Raw genomic sequence first — 19,879 nt, forward strand, 5'->3', positions numbered from 1 at the left:
TTAACCAATTACCTGTATTATAAGGGGCACTACCATACATTAACCAGTTACCTGTATTATAAGGGGCACTACCATACATTAACCAGTTACCTGTATCATAAGGGGCTCTACCATAAATTAACCAATTACCTGTATTATAAGGGGCACTACCATACATTAACCAGTTACCTGTATCATAAGGGGCACTACCATACATTAACCAATTTCCTGTATTATAAGGGACACTACCATACATAAACCAGTTACCTGTATCATAAGGGGCACTACCATACATTAACCAGTTACCTGTATTATAAGGGACACTACAGTACATTAACCAGTTACCTGTATTATAAGGGACACTACCATATATTAACCGGTTACCTGTACAAGTATAAGTGACGCTACCTTACATAAACCAATTACCTGTATTATAAGGGACACTACCATACATAAACCAGTTACCTGTATTATAAGGGGCACTACCATACATAAACCAATTACCTGTGTATTATAAGAAACCACCATATGTATTAAAACTAGTCCCCTGTGTTATATGAAATGTGTTTATAGGTTAACAATTTCCCGAGGATAGCTATAGCCTGTTATTTTCTGACAATTGAATTAGTTGACCATAACAATTCATTTCCTGTCTCTGTGATAAGGTGACAATAATTTACCACGTAAAATTAATTACAGATGTTACCATATACTTCAAAATCAATATTCAGTGACGACAACAACGAAACACACCAGTACATCTGCAAGAATCCTTGCTCACCAAAGCAGTAACAGAAGATGTAATACATAAACTTGATGAGGAGACCAGGAAGAACACTGGGTTTGGAGTGAATAACCATGCATTTATACCTAGAGCCAATATTTTGATAATTTTACCATTTTATTCTAAATTTTTGCTTATGCTACTGATCGCATTTTCCGCAATTTGTGAATTTTGATTACTAATTGCGAAAAAGAAATAAGTACTTTTCGTAAAATGTGCAAAAATATTACAAGAAAACAATTTGTCGAATCAACAAAATCCCAGCCTCTGTTTTATATATGCCATCATTTTAATCAAGATGCAATATGGCATAGCCACCTCGATGATCAGGTCACAGGTAACAGATCTTTGGGACAGAAAAGACCCTTTGTTAGATCACTTGTCAAAGTGTTTGGTAAATACAAAAGTTATTGATTTCCCTATGAAACATACAATTATTATCAACACAAACATTTTAAAACACACCTGTGAAAAGGTCATATCATGATAAATTGTTAAAGTGAAGACATTTTATCAGTTTTGAAAAGTTTTCAGTCCAAGTTTGCCGATCTCCACGCTCCGTAAAATATGGGTCAGGGTGTCCTCTCAGAGATGCAAATGACCTGTCTATTTTTTTTGAGAAACACTAAAGACCTGAATGGAGAGGATCTTGTAAGGTGTTAGACCAGAGTAGATGAACTAAAACTCGGATGTTTTATGATTGATCATGATAAAGTTAAATATATAAGATACATTTTGATTTTTCTATTTCTATCATCTCTAGGTGAAGTTATCATATGGGTGAAAAACAAGGAAAGAAAAGGATTTGTGACGATGACAAAATTTATGAACACTATTAATTAAAATAATAGTATAAAAATGTTAGATTTATCAAAGACTCTGTTATTCCTGGAGTTTGCTAAAGCCAATTCTTAATTGCTAAAGAAAAATATGGGGTTTTAACAACTTCTGCTAAAGGAAATTTTGATCTAGAGTTTGCGGAGTAGATCATTTCAGATAAAATCTCAATATCTCTTCTTTGACCAGATGACATTATGTACGGTTCTTAATGTCTTTAATATTTCACCAAAGCTTGAAAAGTCATGGCCATGATCAACAGTTCATTAATCTTTTCTGTCAAAAACCATTTATTCTCTAATCATAAATTGTGTCATTGACAATAATATGATTGAAGTTGCAAAAAAATAAAAAATAAATACGTTTCATAAGGAATATGACAAAATAAAAATTACAAAAAAACTAGCTGCAAACCATAAAAAGCTAATAAAAACTCATTACAAGAATAATTCATGGATTACTGAAACATGTTACAACAGCGGATCTGATATATGTCTTCTATAACATTGCTGTAACATGGATTTTCATGAGCTTCAAGAGTGCTGAAGCTGCTACATTTACATTTGGTATACTTCAGCTCGGTTAGCCTTTTAGCTAGCATTTACACAATCATTATTTACGTCACCTAAAAGATGAAGCGATGGTTTATACTATTTTCAGCATCAAATTGCATGTACAGGGTATGTATAAAGCTCACAGTACTGATACCAGCTTAAAGCAATAGAAGGTGCTCAAGAAAATAGCCTTCTATGATTAATGGTTTCCAGGTAAACATTGGATGTTATAGCTTGTCACATTTAATGTACATCCATTGGCTGTATGTGTCATCAAAACTAAGTGAAAGTTGAGCTAGTCTATCCATCAGGGATTATCACATGTGTCATGTGGTCCATCACTTCCAGGCCGCTGCCACCCAAACATGTGTGAGGTACTTTATACAATGGTAGCTTTGGCAATACAACCTGACAGCTCTAACCGGCTTGGAATAATCAATTTTTATTGAGAGGTGGAAAAAACCTCTGCCAGACATATTAAATTAATATCCTTGTACATGCCTCAGTCCGGCTGTTTGATTCTCAGTCACCATCGTGGTAATGGTTGGTTACAATGTGAACAGGGGGCTACCATTAGTATCACATACTCATCATCTTGGCAAGGAAAATCATATCTTATTTACTACAAGCAGGAGATGAATACAATCCATTTGATTTGGCAGTGGAGCAACATCTATATACAGTTTTAGAAACATTACCTCACCACACAGGACAAAATTCTCAACACCTATCAGTGTTAAAGAAGCTAAATACTGCACTGTCTTCAGGTGTTATTTGGAGTGAACATATCAAGAATAGACGCTCTTGACTTACAAAAACTGTCCCCAAAATAGTTTTTCGACAAGCAAATATGTCAAAGAAATTATCAATATATACTGCATGTTAGACATCAATTATTCATCAACTTCACAAGTATTTCTATAGATTTCTTTGTTCTTTGAAATGAAAAAGAGATTGTTGACTAACTACTTACGAAACATGTAAAGGCACAAATGTATGCATATCTCATAATTAATGAAAAGGATGCATGCTGTACCAAACATGAAACGAAAAGACATTATTTGAGGATTGTGAATCACAACGAAGAGTACAAAGCATATAAGATGATTTGCTATTTTAAAATCTGTCTTTTTGGATCATAGTATTCTAAACCGTCGCCATGCCCAATAACATCCTTATTTATGTACAGAGCTAGACAGTGATATTGGAAATTGGTGAACCTAACTACATCAAATTGGTGCTATAGAAGTATACATGTAAAACTGCATATAAACCTGAAACAGGTTAAGAGTGGAACAGGTCTTATTTCCAGTAATTTGTAAGCTTTTTGTAGATTATACTTGTTACAGTATAAAGTCCTGATACAGACCTGAACATGCTTCTATAAAAATCCAGCCAGGCACTGATGCAGGTACCAAAATCACATGTGACATCACACAGCAGCAGCAGCTAAAACTTGGGGATAAGGCTAAACAGGTACAGGGCAAATCCATCTTTAACCACAATCAGAATTAAGAATAATTATTTTCAATATATGCATGTGCATACTCAACCAAAAACCATTTTTATCCCTTCACTTAGCAGAACGCCAAGCTAGCTAAGACTGATTTATTGAATAAAAGAAATCTCAAATGTATATAACTTTATAACCTTATTCTGTTGTTTTTGTTTGGACATGGCACCAATATGTATACAGCTGTTGTAGTTTTGAGTGACAGGAGATATACAGATATTGGTGTTGACTTGTGTGACACAATAGTTTATATATCACCATGCTCCTGTCATTGCCCCGGGCTACCTACCTACAGCTACTGTTGCACATACTGCCTTCTGGGTCAGGACTACTCTTCAAAGCATCAACCACTCAACAGGTTATCAGCCTGGGTCAAATCATATCCTTTTTTGTTAAACAGGATGTCTTCATTGATATTTTCTGTTTATTTACTAGGAACGGCAATGATTTTAAATCCATTTAATGTTTCTAATATTTATGGTGTACATGTAGCTATAAAGAAGCTTAGTAAGATACATATCTTGTTCATGTAGGCTGACCTCAGAATCAGAATGGTAGCAAAGACATGTATACATGCAGCCTGTACAGATATATCACTGGGGATCAATCAAGACCTTGTAGAGCATGTGGAAGATATGGCAGTGATCTGTACAACACATCAGATATGTATTACCACTGATCACATAGGCTGCTACATGTCTGCCTACAATTCCTATCAATTACCTCCCCTGTCAATAACAGACGGTATATGATTGGCACCAGTTCAGTGACCTTATGACCTTGCTACATCGACCTTTGTGAGGGTATGTCCAGTCTCAAGTAGTTAAGAGTGTTTGTCGGAGGATACCGATTATCATACAAACATGTTGAACGAGTACTAATTTAAAACTTATTTGACATGAAAAAGGCTATCAATTAATATTGTACTATTTACATCATTTGTTTACAGCAGGTGAAGGTCACATTCAAGGACAATGAAAAGGGGAAATGTTACAAAAATGACTAAGGAACAAGGACTGTTTCAATAAACCCTGTAATTTTTTATTTTTAAAGTTACACTGTACGAAAAGTTGGCGTCTGGGTAACAAGCGTGTGCCTTTTAAAACCAGGGGAAATAACTCCAATGTGACACACATACATATACACATGTACAACTTTATATTGTCCGTCAGATTCCCAATAAAGACACCCCATACATTTTGAGTTGTGTGTTTACTTTGGCAAACTAACTAAATTGATGTTCCAAGCTTTGGAGCCAATAATTGTATGATTCATTCTCATCAATTATGCCAATCTCTACCACAGCAGAAATCCTGTTGAAAAAAACAATTGATGCAAAACGAGATAAAGAATTAATACGTCTATTATGTATGTATGTATTCTTATCAGCAATCAAAGCTTAACCTGTTTATAAGGAACACATACACAGAGTGATTTTGACTAAATATTTATGTTTCTTTACATCTGTGATGATGAAGAAAGTGAGATCTCTTTGGTACACATATTCTACCCAAGACTCTAATTATATAGTGATAGAGAGGCTATAGGCTAGTTCTCATCGACAGCAATCCCACTGGCTATCCACTGCGTCTGTAACTTAGTTATACACATCATGAACAGGGTAATTCAAATACAGTAGTTGAATAGGTTTATGTTGACAAAGAAAATGTACTTGATTCAGATGAACAGACATGTTGGTTCATCAGTATAAACCTATCAATAATGATTTAGGTAGTGACAGACACCTACACATCACTACCAACCACAGCCTGACCCCTGGGGGCAAGCATCAATATCACCCCTGGGCACCCTGTACATGCACAATCAGATATCTCTATACCACATACAAAGTCAAGTGATTAAGTAGGAGCAAATCTCTTTTACCATTACATTTATATCACCCATTAGCTGAGCTGATGTTCTAATATCAAATCTACGGAATAACAATTTAAAAACATGTTTTTCGGAGATATATAACAATGGCATCAGCATATTTTTAAAGATATTGCATTTTAAGATTCAAATTGCTACACAGGTAATTAACAAATTCACTAAATTTAAAGCTAACAACTCGTAAAAGCTAACCATACTTTCAGTCGACAGTTAGAACTGACATAGCCTGGGGTTTAACTTCAGATTGAAGACACTTTTACACCAGTGTTTACACTTGGTCCTTCTACTTAGCAAAAAGGCCTCCAGCTTCGGTCTAGAGTTAACATTGAATCAAAATTGACATAAATGTGTCGGATGATGAAATTATTGGGACCTCATAAGTAACCAGCACAGATAGATGGAGAGACAAGCTATATTTTGACAGTTTTAAAAAACATTTTCATAGGTAATTATTCCAAAAAAGTGGTCATAAAAACAAGAAATTGTATAAGCTACAAACTCTTCCTTATCATAGCATATTTTCTGCAATAAAACAAGCTTTCTTGTAAAACTAGGTCAAGGCAGATGATATTTATTGACTTTCAAAGATTGTGAAATAATGTTAAAACTATACTCAAGAATTTATATATAGCACATTATTTTCTCAAGCTTTAGAAAAAAACATCCTTAATTTGCAGATGGGGTTTTGTGTTTCAATGAATAGCAGAGCACATGAGTGGGAGAGGTGGAAGGGTTAATTAAAGCTGATTTGGCTATCGGGTGATTTCTGTCTACAGAGGGAGGAACCCCGAACATCAACATGCTGGGCTTGTCCATAGAGACAATGATGAGGTGGACATTGACAGTGTCATTAAAGTCAGGGAGGTCAGATACTGTGTATAGGACACCACGAGCTGGTCATTTAGGAAACTCCAGCTATACATATACAGGTGGATGGAAAGGTGCAGGTCTTCTGGGGGTTTGTAGTGAGGGAAGGTACGTGGGTGGTATTTCTACAGCCTAGCCATAGTACTCGACACCAATCTCAGGGACACACTTTTGTTGGGATGGAATGGGGGAGGATCTGGAGGTGTCTAATATGGGGATGGGGAGGGTCAGTGTGACATTGAGAATTGATTATTGGTCAACTGGACATGGTACGAGTGGGGGCGATGCCCAAAACATATGGCATCTCAAACATGTTGACCTATGAAATTAACAATGGATTATTATCATCATAATCCAAAAACCTACCCTAACCAGTCATTGAACTGTGGGTTAAAATCCTCAATTTTTCTGTTTACTGAACCTGTATAAATTGAAAATCTGTCAATTCTAAAGTATTGTCCCTGCGATATTTCATTTAGGGAAGTTTCACTGTATTGTTTTGTGTTTAGAAAATAAGATGTATATGAGACAGGTGAAAATTAAAAAAACGAACATTTTACATATAGAAGATATGTTGAGGGCTTAAAATGAGCATGCAGCCAGGCAGGGTGGGTGGCAAGTAGTAGGTATGTCTAAGGAATCTGGTGTGTAGAAAAGATTGTTAAGGTATACCTGAGGAATTTAGGGGGAGACAGAAATACATGACATTACATGACATTGAGGCATCTAAAACAGGTAAAGGTACAACCAGATCACAGGACGTTGCAGACGTAAAACTTCAGCGTTCACATGGACGAGATGCCTTTGTAATTACACCCAGACATTTGGAGCTACTCTGAATGAGCCGTAACACAAACACTCAGCTTCCCCATAACTCCAGGTGTACCAACTGTTCCTGTACACATACACACATATCCTCCCAGCTCTCATGTAGGTTAGTATACAGTGTAACAACTCAATATCTGTGATTGTGCCTATCACAATATTTGGCAAGATACAACATCTATTGTTAAATGTATACATAGCAAGTAGCTGTTTAACGGAACCTCCTTAATCCAAACACCAATAATCTGGAAAACACTTGTGATCCGGACATGAAGACTACTACCTAGTCGAGTCGGGCCCGCTGTGTCATCAAAACCTGTATGCTCTTTATGAAACCTAACATAAATTATGTTAGTAAAGACGATATTACTTGGCTATATACACTGTACATAAATATTTGGTAAGCATTTGTCATATGAGCCCTATTGCTAGTGCCTGGTACAGAAAATTTTAGTTACAGAGTCAGCATATCCACATATTAAACACACACATTGGCACACCATGATGTTGCCAGAGATCAAAACTTTAAAACTGACCCTATCTGGGGTAGATAAGATAAGGCAATCAGCCACTACATACACAGTAGATAGCTAAAGGTGTTTTCTCACAAAAGTCACTTAGGTTTATCAGAACATCAAATGCTTTCTAAAGCTGATAGGCCAGCCCATAAGAGTGGGTGCACAATCAAATATTAAATATTGCAAACATATCAGTATACTAATGGGGCTGGTGGGAGTAAAAGGTTAAGGACCTGTATATATATATATTGTATACTTCTGTCAATGATATTACATATAAAGCTGAATTAATATGAGCAGGGATTCAAAACATTATACTCAGAAGCCAACAAGAAACACAAGCATGTACATTTTTAGATAAAAACAATATTGATGAATTTTGAAATTTTTTGTTCAGGACTCTAAAGTTAATTCCGCTGAAATACTAACAGAATTTTTATATATTTTTTTTATTTTTTTCAATGATTATATATACACTGTGATAAGATAGAGCATGTACATCTCCTTTTTGATAGTTCAATTTAACACCAATGAAAGCCCCGTTGCTGATTTCCATATCTATTGATTGTAAATAGAGCGGTTGTATACAGAGACCCATTCCAACAGTATACGTACCCTATCTGACACTCGCATTAATTAAATGATGAATTATATTGGCAGTGACCGACACACAAGTCATAGCCTGTTAATGCAATAAAAAGACTTCATTGTGTATCCTTGATTCAATTAACATATTAACCCTTTATTATAAATCTCATAAGACTGGCCAATAACGCTGCACATCATTCATACCGAAACCAGTCGGCCAAGAGACTTACACGCATGAGTGATCTTACAAGTAAACAAAGAGCATTTGTACAGTGGACAACCTCTCATTTTCCTTGAAAAGGGATCAAATCGCCAAGAGGTAATGGTGTGTGCTATAAATATAGCCATCTTATTAATATGTATACGAGTTCACACTGTACTACCACACATACATTATAACATATATGTATGTATGCAGAGTTCAGGACTATTTACAACCTACAAACGTTGACATGTAGGCTATGTCATGTAACAGTCACAGTAAATATTTTGGCTGGTTTTCGTAAACCAAGGACATAATGGTAATGACAATTAATTGTATGATCACACAGTTCTCCTGTTCGCTCAATTGGTTGACTCGCCACTTCAAAGGTGATGCAGTGAGCCATCCAAAATGTCAATGATATTCATTAGGAGCATGTGTGCAATCTATTAGGCACGTTGACGACACTTCGAGAATTGAAAAGCAATTCATCAACTGACAGGTTTGGGACAACCCATAGTCTCCCAACGTTTAATAGACAACATTGAAACTATGGAAAATGTTGTTTTTTTTGTGTTCCTTTCATATCAGATATTAACTGGTGCTATTTACAAAGAGATCACTACACCAGTATATGTATTAGCAGAAGGGCAATAACTGGACCAAAAGTCAAAATATAGGTCACTTTGACCTTTTTATGGTACATCCCAGGATGTACCTTTGTGCTCTCAAAGTGAAATATACCCGTATGGCAAAAAACAGTTTTCAGATTGAATAATGAATAGAGAAAACAAAAGGGAAACGAAAGATGGACAGACGGTTGCAAACTTTACAGGAAGTTCTACAGATCTGACAGAAGGTACAATATGCCATACAATAGTGCAGTATGTAAGCTCATTTTTGTTTATTTAGGTGTCACCATAGTATAGTATTAATATAATGTATGTATAAGCACCTGTAGGTGTATTAAAACATAAGTAAGCTCAATGTTGCTCTTCCTGTAGATCTAATAAGTATAACTGTGAAGTACTCTACTAGAGGTGCACGAAGTACTATGGTGAGCCCATAGATTAACAATTAACAGGTAAATTACCCTCATAGCGATGTGTCAAAGTCATGGTAAGTTCTGGGATTGTATGTGTTGCCTAGTAATGATAACGCTTCAGTAGAGGTGACAAGTAAATGTATAATATACAGCTCCTGTTTGTGTTTTTCAGAGTATGTTATAAGCTCCATGAGTATACGCCCCAACAACGATAAGCTCTTGTATGTACATTTGCAACATATGTATGGTAATTATGAGCTCCAGTAGGGGAATCAAGAATCGTTACATAATTACAGCTAAGGTAAGCTGCTGTAGGTTTGGCATGCCGTCTGCTGATCCAGATTTCATAGGTTTACCTAGACTTTTGACTTGTTCCAGTAACTTTGCCTGCAGACTGGGGTTTCCGATGACCGATTTAGCTAAGCCCCTTAGCACATTATCAATCCGGCTGGACAAGAATAATACCCTAACAACACACTACTTGCTGCTTCATCAACCCGACTCAAACAAATGTACCGTTAAAACTGACAAATGTAGCAGAAAGAATATGCCATGTCATAAACAGGATGCACAGGTTACAATCCGACCCACTGATGCACACAACTTATACAGCTTATTTCACGGTGGACGGTACCACCACTCTGACTGATGGTGAATGGCAATTTCAAGCAAACTTTAGGTTCATTGTCTAAGGTATCAAATCAACTATCACAAAGGTATCTTGTCACGGATAAGACTTCCTTTTTAACCAGAACTTCTCTGTCACATCTACACTGTACCCGAATCATTGCAGTCTCTATTTCAGTGTTTTTGAATATTGCCCTTTGTACAGGGGTACCTATTTTTGGAAAATAGGAGCTGGCTGTGTAAAAGACAAATCTAATAAAAAATTCTGACAACAAAATTGCTGTCTTAATCTCCTAGTGAAGAAACCAACATTTTCAGTTTTCCATCACAACTAGACATAACGTAAATATGCGTCAGCATTTTATATCAATCAAAGATTACAAAAAGAAGGATATCTACTTTTTGGAGCCTCACATAAAAAATCAAATCTAGCCAATGGCTGGTGGTGAAGAGTTACTGGAGAGTAATACAAATTAATGGTTCCCCTAGATACAACACAAGGTCAATCACTTAAACATAAATATAGGGCCTAATGTAAGAACAGGACCATTCGAGGCTGTCCAGGCCTATGTTGATGGCAGCTAGAATAAACGCACTTCTGGAAATTACAAATCATTACTCATTAACATTTATTTGCTGTAGGCCGATATCTCAATCGTATGGTTTTCTCCAAAAACTATTTTCGGATAGTGGCACATATACACAGCCATTTAACATTTACTTCACTACAATTCATTACACAGACCCCTGTCGCTTGTTCCCTAGCTATCTAGTGTTGCATCACACTGTAGCATTAGAATCAATGCAGTGGTAGATTTTGGGGAGGAGGAAGTGGTTCGGACCCCCTTATTCAATGGAGCAATGTTTCTCAGTTGTTTTCTTAAAAGTTCACCGCGTCTCTTCTAGCCTTCTAGAGGGTGCGTGACATCACACTACCCCAAAGCTTTAAATCTACAAAACAACTGTTCTCTCTCATATGTACTAACATTTATGTCCCCAGGAGATCAGTTGATACATGTTTATGTGAGCAATGAAAACTAAATGTACATGTCAGCAGTGCTTTCCTGTTTGACGCTAGCCACACCACTACCAATCACCATCAAAGCTGCCTACATGTGTATTGGCTGTGGTCAGACAACTGGTTTTACACCTTCCCAAACGACAAGCTGACCTCATAAACTCATGTTAAGGTATGACTGTTAGAATAGACTGGTTTCCATATGTGATTTGTACATGTACAACAACCACAAATGTGTTACTTGATGTGCCGATCACCCATTTCAAAGGGCCCATAATTGTATCAGTAATAGTGATATAGTTTGTGTCAGGATTGCAGAGTCCTATGTGTCAGTCTTATTTGTCGCACGCTGCAGACATCCATCCCAGTGTCTTCCTGGAGATAAATCTGTCCCAGCACCTGGTCAAAGCCATTTGATTATCAATACTAGCTACATCAACACCTACATAAATCTCTACAGCACCCAGTAAATGGTCCAGTCTATCAATATCTTTAGTGAAAGGAATAGCCAATATCGACAAATGGAACTGGATGGATTTCAATACCAACACCTTCCAGACACTAAATCCCACTGATCAGCTTGCTGTGACCTCAATCGAATGACATTGATACAATTTCTGTCCTCAGTGGAATGACATTGATACAATTTCTGTCCTCAGTGGAATGACATTGACCCAATTTCTGACCTCAATAGTACGACATTGACACAATTTCTGTCCTCAGTGGAATGACATTCAATGTCTGTCCTCAGTGTAATGACATTGATACAATTTCCTTTCTCAGTGGAATGACATTGATACAATTTCTGTCCGCAGTGGAATGACATTGACACAATTTCTGTCCTCAGTGGAATGACATTCAATGTCTGTCCTCAGTGTAATGACATTGATACAATTTCCTTTCTCAGTGGAATGACATTGACACAATTTCCTTTCTCAGTGGAATGACATTGTCACAATTTCTGCCCTCAGTGGAATGACATTGATACAATTTCTGCCCTCAGTGGAATGACATTGATACAATTTCTGTCCGCAGTGGAATGACATTGACACAATTTCTGTCCGCAGTGGAATGACATTGACACAATTTCTGTCCGCAGTGGAATGACATTGATACAATTTCTGTCCGCAGTGGAATGACATTGATACAATTTCTGTCCGCAGTGGAATGACATTGATACAATTTCTGTCCTCAGTGGATTGACATTGACACAATTTCTGACCTCAATGGAATGACATTTACACAATTTCTGACCTCATTGAAATGACATTGACACAATTTCTGACCTCAGTGAAATGACATTGACACAATGTCTGTCCTCAGTGGAATGACATTGATACAATTTCTGTCCTCAGTGGAATGACACTGACATAATTTCTGACCTCAATGGAATGACNCTGACCTCATTGAAATGACATTGACACAATGTCTGTCCTCAGTGGAATGACATTAATACAATTTCTGTCCTCAGTGGAATGACATTGACACAATTTCTGACCTCAATGGAATGATATTGATACAATTTCTGCCCTCAGTGGAATGACATTGATACAATTTCTGTTCTCAGTGGAATGACATTGACACAATTTCTGACCTCAATAGAACGACATTGACACAATTTCTGTCCTCAGTGGAATGACATTGACACAATTTCTGACCTCAGTGGAATGACATTGATACAATTTTCTTTCTCAGTGGAATGACATTGATACAATTTACTTTCTCAGTGGAATGACATTGACACAATTTTTGACCTCAGTGAAATAACATTGACGCAATTTCTGACCTCAGTGGAATGACATTGACACAATTTCTAACCTCAGTGGAATGACATTGACACAATTTCTGACCTTCAGATAAGTGACATCAGCACAAATGGTGATCTTAAGTGCAGACACAATATGCAGCCTTCTGTGAAATCTTGGACACCTTTTATTGATCTCCAAAATATAATTGGTGACTTTCAAAATAGTCACTAGTTATGACAATGAAACAACAATTTTGTAACATTTTGGAAGAGAGTGACTCAGCTGTTTTTCTTTGAGAAAGGGAAGAGAGCACTGGTGACCTTGAACTGGGAAATAATAACATGTACAGTTTAATAGTTTAATATAGTAATTTATTACAACAGCTGATAAGTTCTTGAGTTAAATCCTTCAGAAAGTGGACAACTCCCTATACAATGTATCTTTTGTTTGTAAGTAAATGGGCTACAATGATTTATTTTTAATAATTATACACATTATATGACTTTGAATTATTTCTTTTAGCTGATGTAATGTTGCTGATGGTACCAACACATGTAGTTTCACATCAAAGATTAAATTTGACCTAACAGTTGTTAGAGAAACAGAAACATGATCTGGATGTGTGTCACTAACACATGGTACCAGAAACATCATAATGACATTCTACCCCTACCACTGTGGTGCAGCGTGAGCTAGAACTACAGGACCTTTTCACTGCAGACCAACCCCAGTGTTTCATAAACCTCTCATACATACTTCCTTACCATAGATAAACCCTCACAACAGTTGCTTTGATGTTAATCTTTCCTACATTTTGTCTTTGTCAACACATTTTGACTTTTAAATTATAAATTGTTTTGCTGTAACTGGTGCAAAGATGATTCACAGTTTCAGATTTATATAAACTTCTGGAGATGGGACTGCTTCTTTAAAACTTATTCAATCAAAATTCCAACAACAAGACATGCAGACACATAATTGTACTGCACTCTATAATAGCATTTGTACATGTGCACCACATGTGCAGATTGTTATTGTAATGAATATGCATTACCTAAGACAGTACATAGGATGACTCATTGATCTTTGAAAAAAATTGCAATTTGTCGATACATTCCAAAAAATCTGTCTTTTTCCTCCAGAATTGGATGAACTGATAACCAAAACTCTGGTCCATCAATTCCTACATCTATGTATGTGTACAAGTTAGGACAACAGCTGTTTGCAGATCTAGAGTCCCAAGTCTGACTTACTACCACAGCATAACCAGAATAGTGACTCACAGACTGACAAACTCTAGCCACCACGGTATCGATACCTTCTGACTGACGAAATCTAACCACAACTCCATCAACAACTTCGGACTCAACAAACTCTTGACACCATGCTATCAATACCCACTCACAGCAAAATCCATAAGTTTATTCTTCACTACCATAAGAAAGAATGGCAATTTTACTTCATATATCAAAAAAAATAGCAGTGAGAACACTTGTGCAGCATTTATGACACACACATACGATATGCGGTATCTAACATCTGAACTGAGACCTACAGTTATAGGGGAGATAATTTCTCAAAAAATGTCATGCTGATTCCCCTATGTACGCCTAATAAGTGCAGACATTTGTGAAACAAAACCCTGAGTCTTGACCTTTTCTGGGATATGAATCTTTCTTGAAATACTGCACTACAATGTTGCTTTGATCTCAAGCAGTGTTTTTCCCTGTTATTTTGGGAAATTCAACCTCCCATGATTTTGGGAAAATTGACAGCCTGCTAGCCTGTTGGTCTACATCAAAAGCAATTTTCTCGTTATTTCTATATGTCTTTGTTATAGATGAAGGAATTTAAAAAATCTAAAACATAAGTTTTTTAAAACTCATGTCAATGAAAATTTGAACTCCAACAAAAAATCACTTCTACAAAAATGTCTGGGCTTTACACATTACCAGTACAGTTTATATAGTAATCAGCTATATAACTGTCAACTGTAATCTTAGCAATTACATTTACAATTAGCAATATATGTCTTAAAACCAGTTCAATAAATCCTGATCATATCTAAACTTGGCACTGAAAAATTACACAAGCATTTAAATCCTATTCCAGCTATTAGCATGCAGTTACATATAAGATGATAATGATTGATGGTGATGATTATTTTACGCGTTTGAGCTGCCAACTGGTCAGGGCTGCAACCAGATCAGTACATACACATGTACACAGTACCCGCTCTTGCTCAATAAAGGGTAGGTATATGAATTTGAAGAAATACATAATGATATCACAGCTACTGGCTAGAACTGTGGATCCGTGGACAACACTACATTATTTTATACATGTGTTACACATGTATGCAATTTGCCTACTTATAACTATGATGGAAATGAATGTGCTATGAACCTCAAATGATCAAGAGCTTTTAACGTATTAAACAATACAGATATTTCATGTTTACTACAACGCACATTCGGAAAATGTCATGGTGTTATTACACAGAACTGGATAACTGTGCTCAAACAAATAATTTCTGTATGCCTGGTAAGTGTCAATATCATACCATTACGATCGTGATGATTATAGATTGAATAACGGGGCTGAAGTAATTACACTTCATACAAGTCCTCGTCACATCACCACTAATAACAAATCAAATACCAAATGAGCTAATGTAAGTCCTTCCTATGGAAACACAATGGTAATCAATGACACAATCATACACATGTACTTTATTACTGTATGGGCCGTAATTAGCGCCCCTCCCGCAATACACAGGGTCCAGAAACCTGTAAACCCAGACCATCAACTATAGGTACAGTAACGCTGCTTACACTTCTCTGTATATTGACACCTGTGTAATCAGCAAACCTCTCTATACAAAACTTAACAAACAGGTTTTGACCATTCAGAGATTTCTTGTAGGGCTGAGTCATACTAAGAGAAGTTTCTCGATTTCTCAATGTTTAGTAAGCTAGTTCCTATAAATCAATATTAAACGTTAGGCTATTACAATTCTGAATGTGCTTATAATCCCTGCTATACAAAGACCTGTCTAATCATAATATTGTCAGAAAGCGTAGAAAAATAGTTATGACTACAAAGACAAAGTGTAGTATTTCTGAGCATTATAGCAATGTAATATGTATTACTTAGTAATTAATCTCTAATGTTCAGGCATTTTCTATTTAAAACTTCATCAGATCCATGTTTATACTTTATAATCATACCCATCCATGGCCTCCATGTAAATATAACATACAGATTTCTTTGCATGATATGTATACAGTACAATCAGATCTGTATATCATGTTCTCTCCGTTACCCAAAAGGTCTAGGGAAAAGGAAACTTTAAAAAAACCTTATTTAATACAAAAGCAAATATTTTAGTCTATATCACAAGCATATTTAAGCTATGATTAGTACACATATTCCCTGTACATAATATATACATGTATGTTATTGTTAAAGCTAAAATCTAATTTGTGTTTTACTTCAGTATATGTATCAAACCCAACAGCTACATGCCTCGTCCAGTTAAACTTAAGGACATTTAATTGACTTTTTACAGTTCGGAGTAATTAAATGTTCCAATTCTAGTCCAATATATAAACAAAACATCTGCACACATGCTCATTTCCTCAAGCTGTGTCCTAAAACTAGAGTGAACATAAATGATATAATTGTAACTCAAGTCCCATTATTTTGCAATCTTTAGTGACATCACACTCAACTTCTGTGAAGCTTTCTACAAATATTCAACAGGAATTTATAACAATTAAAGCATGCAGTTAAATTTGAGATTTCTCATTTGAACAAATCTTAACACTGACAAGTCTAAAACTAATGTGTCCATTTCAAACATTCATAGAAAGGTGGTACAAATATTTGGTATGGCAATATCAGTTTTGTTACCTATAGTTTAAATTGCTTTTCAACAACTTTTCAAAGAACATCTTTTACTCATAAAATTGTAATCTAAATGGCTGCAACTTTTATACATTTAGAAAGTAATTTCACAAAGGGAGGTAATACTCCGCACAAAGGGGCACAAATCTTGCTATACAATTGCCTTCTTTTTTACATACCGTATTTGTATTCAAGTCATCATAACTAAAGCTATGTAATCCATTTCTGATTCCTTTACCTCAAATTGCAATTTTTCATTATTAAATAAAACTTTCCTAGGATTTTGTAATTATTTTTAAATATTAATTTTTTATATAGAGAGAGACAATACACATAGTTGTCAACAACATGTGACACACAAACAGTGACATGTCAACCTGAATCCAAGTATTTTTTTAATTACCCCATAGCACTTCCTCTCGACCTGGTATCTTTTCTCTTATACTGATCAAACTACAAGCTAATAAGGCTTCAGATAATTGTTCATTCACACACGATAGAAAAATATTAATTTTACACACACAATGTTATTAACTCTTCCATCCCTGCATAATCTAGTTGGCATGGTTCATTTACCGAGCGTTAATTCCAATGTGAAATTACAAGGGAGAGAGGGTTCTAATGTCTTGTTTATCAACTTTGGATTGCTGAACAGGGATACATTGTTTGCATGAGAAATGTAGTATGCTGTATTAAACAATGAATATTTGATCAAGACTAACAATAACTGATACAAGGAGGAGAAAGAAGACTTGCTACAACTACACATTCAATACTACACCATACCACAGCATTGTAACCAAGCATGCAATCATGCAGCAAAATACAGCTCCTTGTCAGGAAGTTCTGCCCCACATGGGAAATTTACCAATGGATGACCTGCAGTGAAGCCAAGGGGTGATCTCAAAAGTTCACTTATAATTCATGGGAATACAGTGAGGGTATTAGAGTCATTGTATGTAAACATTATCAAATTTTAATAGAAAATAACTGAGATGTCGCCATGCAATTAACTGTGGTCATCCCCAATAAACTTGAAAAGAGTCAGCCCTAGACTCCTATAGTCTGGTCTTTGATGATTTCCTGATGACTTGTTTTAATCAATACACCAAAAACATGAGAATTTCTCATGAAAAGTATATGTGAACCAGAATATGTCTCTAAAATCTCAACTGTTACCACTTTTGATAGTTATATAGAGGTATATCATACTAATGATAGAGTTGGCTGATCAATGTCTTCTTGTAACCCTGACTGTTAAGACAATATCATTACTTTCAAGTAACCTGGTTAATATCCAACTTATCAGGTCTATCAACTCAATCAACCATCTTGCAACATGCTGCATCAGCTTGTGTAAGTCAAGTGGCAGGACTGCCAGGCTATTGTCATGATGGGGTCAACAAACTATGACAAGAGGATCATATAAACTACAAAACAATGTTGTGTTAAGGCTCACCAACTTACTGTGGCAAGGCTAAACTTCAACGTATGTATGTAGCATGGCTAAATCATGTTTACACCACTCTTTCAAAAACAACAAAAATACCCAAATAGTCATGAAATGTAATTAAAACTACATGATAAGATACATATACAGCTAGCTACTTCAATGGAATAATGATGTCCTCTAGCCTTTGATAGTATGTACAGTATTGAAACCAGATGTCTGTATCTCAAGAATATCTTAATATATATTTCATCTACACTCCTACCACATACCAGAAATCTATGCAAAGACGTTCTCCCAGATCTGCCCTTTTTTTCTGGGAGACTTAATTCTGAAACAAGTATGCAGGTAGCATAATAATTGATGTCACACACACAAAAATAAACAACAATATGGTCTTTACATTTGGCAATACCTTCATCACAGTCTAAGACATATGCGGGCCGCAACATGATATACACAAGGGTTCTATATAGGAGATAAACAGAATATACTGGTCATCAGGTGGGTCAAACTTGTGGTAAAACAGTCATATGGTCTGAGTCCAACAACTAGAACATCAAGTTGGAAAAGCTCAATCTGTAGTCACTGGTCATATTCACCTATCAACTAATTATAATAAAACGTCAGGCCAGGGCAACTCTGTCAGCATTTACCAACCAGGACATCTAACCAAAACTTGATCTTGAAAATTACACCTTAGACGTGTACAGGGAAAAGCACTAATCTATGTCAAACGGTCAATATAATACCATACTGCCATTTAAAACTTACATCAGGACCTCATAGAAAGCTCTCACAGTGTAATCGTTTTTCTCAAAATTCAGTTGGTGCTTAAACCTGGAAACAAGAATGCAAGGCATACATACATGTATTTGTAGAAGCTCCAGGCCCTATTACCAAGAAACATAAACAAATAGATTACAAAAAGGGAAGGTGAAAAACCAAAACAGGAAATGAGAGATCACTGAAAAACCAAATAATAAACCAAATAAAGGAAAGTGAAAATAATTCAAATGATACTGAACAACAAATGACTACACTAAGGATATGATGTCAGGCATGGTGATAACAAAGACCCTACGTGGGTGGAGCATACCATAGACAGATTTTGTCATCCCCTTTCTGCTGTCGGGACTCATGTCCTTAGGATCAACTGAAAAATCAAATATGGAAATGGCTTCAGCATGACATTAAGCTACCACACAAGGACCAACACTTCTAGAATCACTCCCACCTACATAGTATGTAAAATAGTAAGCTACAGAAATCATAGCTTCAAATCAAAATTAAGCTAAGCTAGGCAATCTTGAATTTTGATACTATAAACTTCATTAAATCTGTACGAATTGAATGCACAATTCTTCTACATTGGGGTTATTTCCACAAACTTTCCAGTTCTAATTAGTTTATATGCATCAAAATTCAAGAAAGTTGACCATACAATACACGCATGTACAGTGTTATTTGAACTGGAAAAGAGGCAATGTGATATTAATAAACGTTTCACACTTAATACACT

The 19,879-nt window shown here is 35.9% G+C and overlaps 1 protein-coding gene across 4 annotated transcripts in view; it reads right to left on the bottom strand.

Annotated features, from left to right (window-relative positions):
* LOC110442551 (tyrosine-protein kinase Abl-like) overlaps positions 1-19,879 on the bottom strand; it is a 71,740-nt gene that overhangs the window by 47,387 nt on the left and 4,474 nt on the right. For 2 of the 4 annotated variants that reach the window (XM_021486218.1, XM_021486209.1), the window contains exon 2: positions 19,457-19,513. The exons of the other annotated variants lie outside the window; for them this stretch is intronic. In XM_021486218.1, coding sequence (XP_021341893.1) covers positions 19,457-19,513 — 57 coding nt within the window. The remainder of the gene's footprint in view (positions 1-19,456; positions 19,514-19,879) is intronic. 4 annotated transcript variants of the gene reach the window in all.

This window comes from Mizuhopecten yessoensis, unplaced genomic scaffold (genome assembly GCF_002113885.1).
Source record: "Mizuhopecten yessoensis strain PY_sf001 unplaced genomic scaffold, ASM211388v2 scaffold1883, whole genome shotgun sequence".
Classification (NCBI taxonomy): Eukaryota; Metazoa; Mollusca; class Bivalvia; order Pectinida; family Pectinidae; genus Mizuhopecten; species Mizuhopecten yessoensis.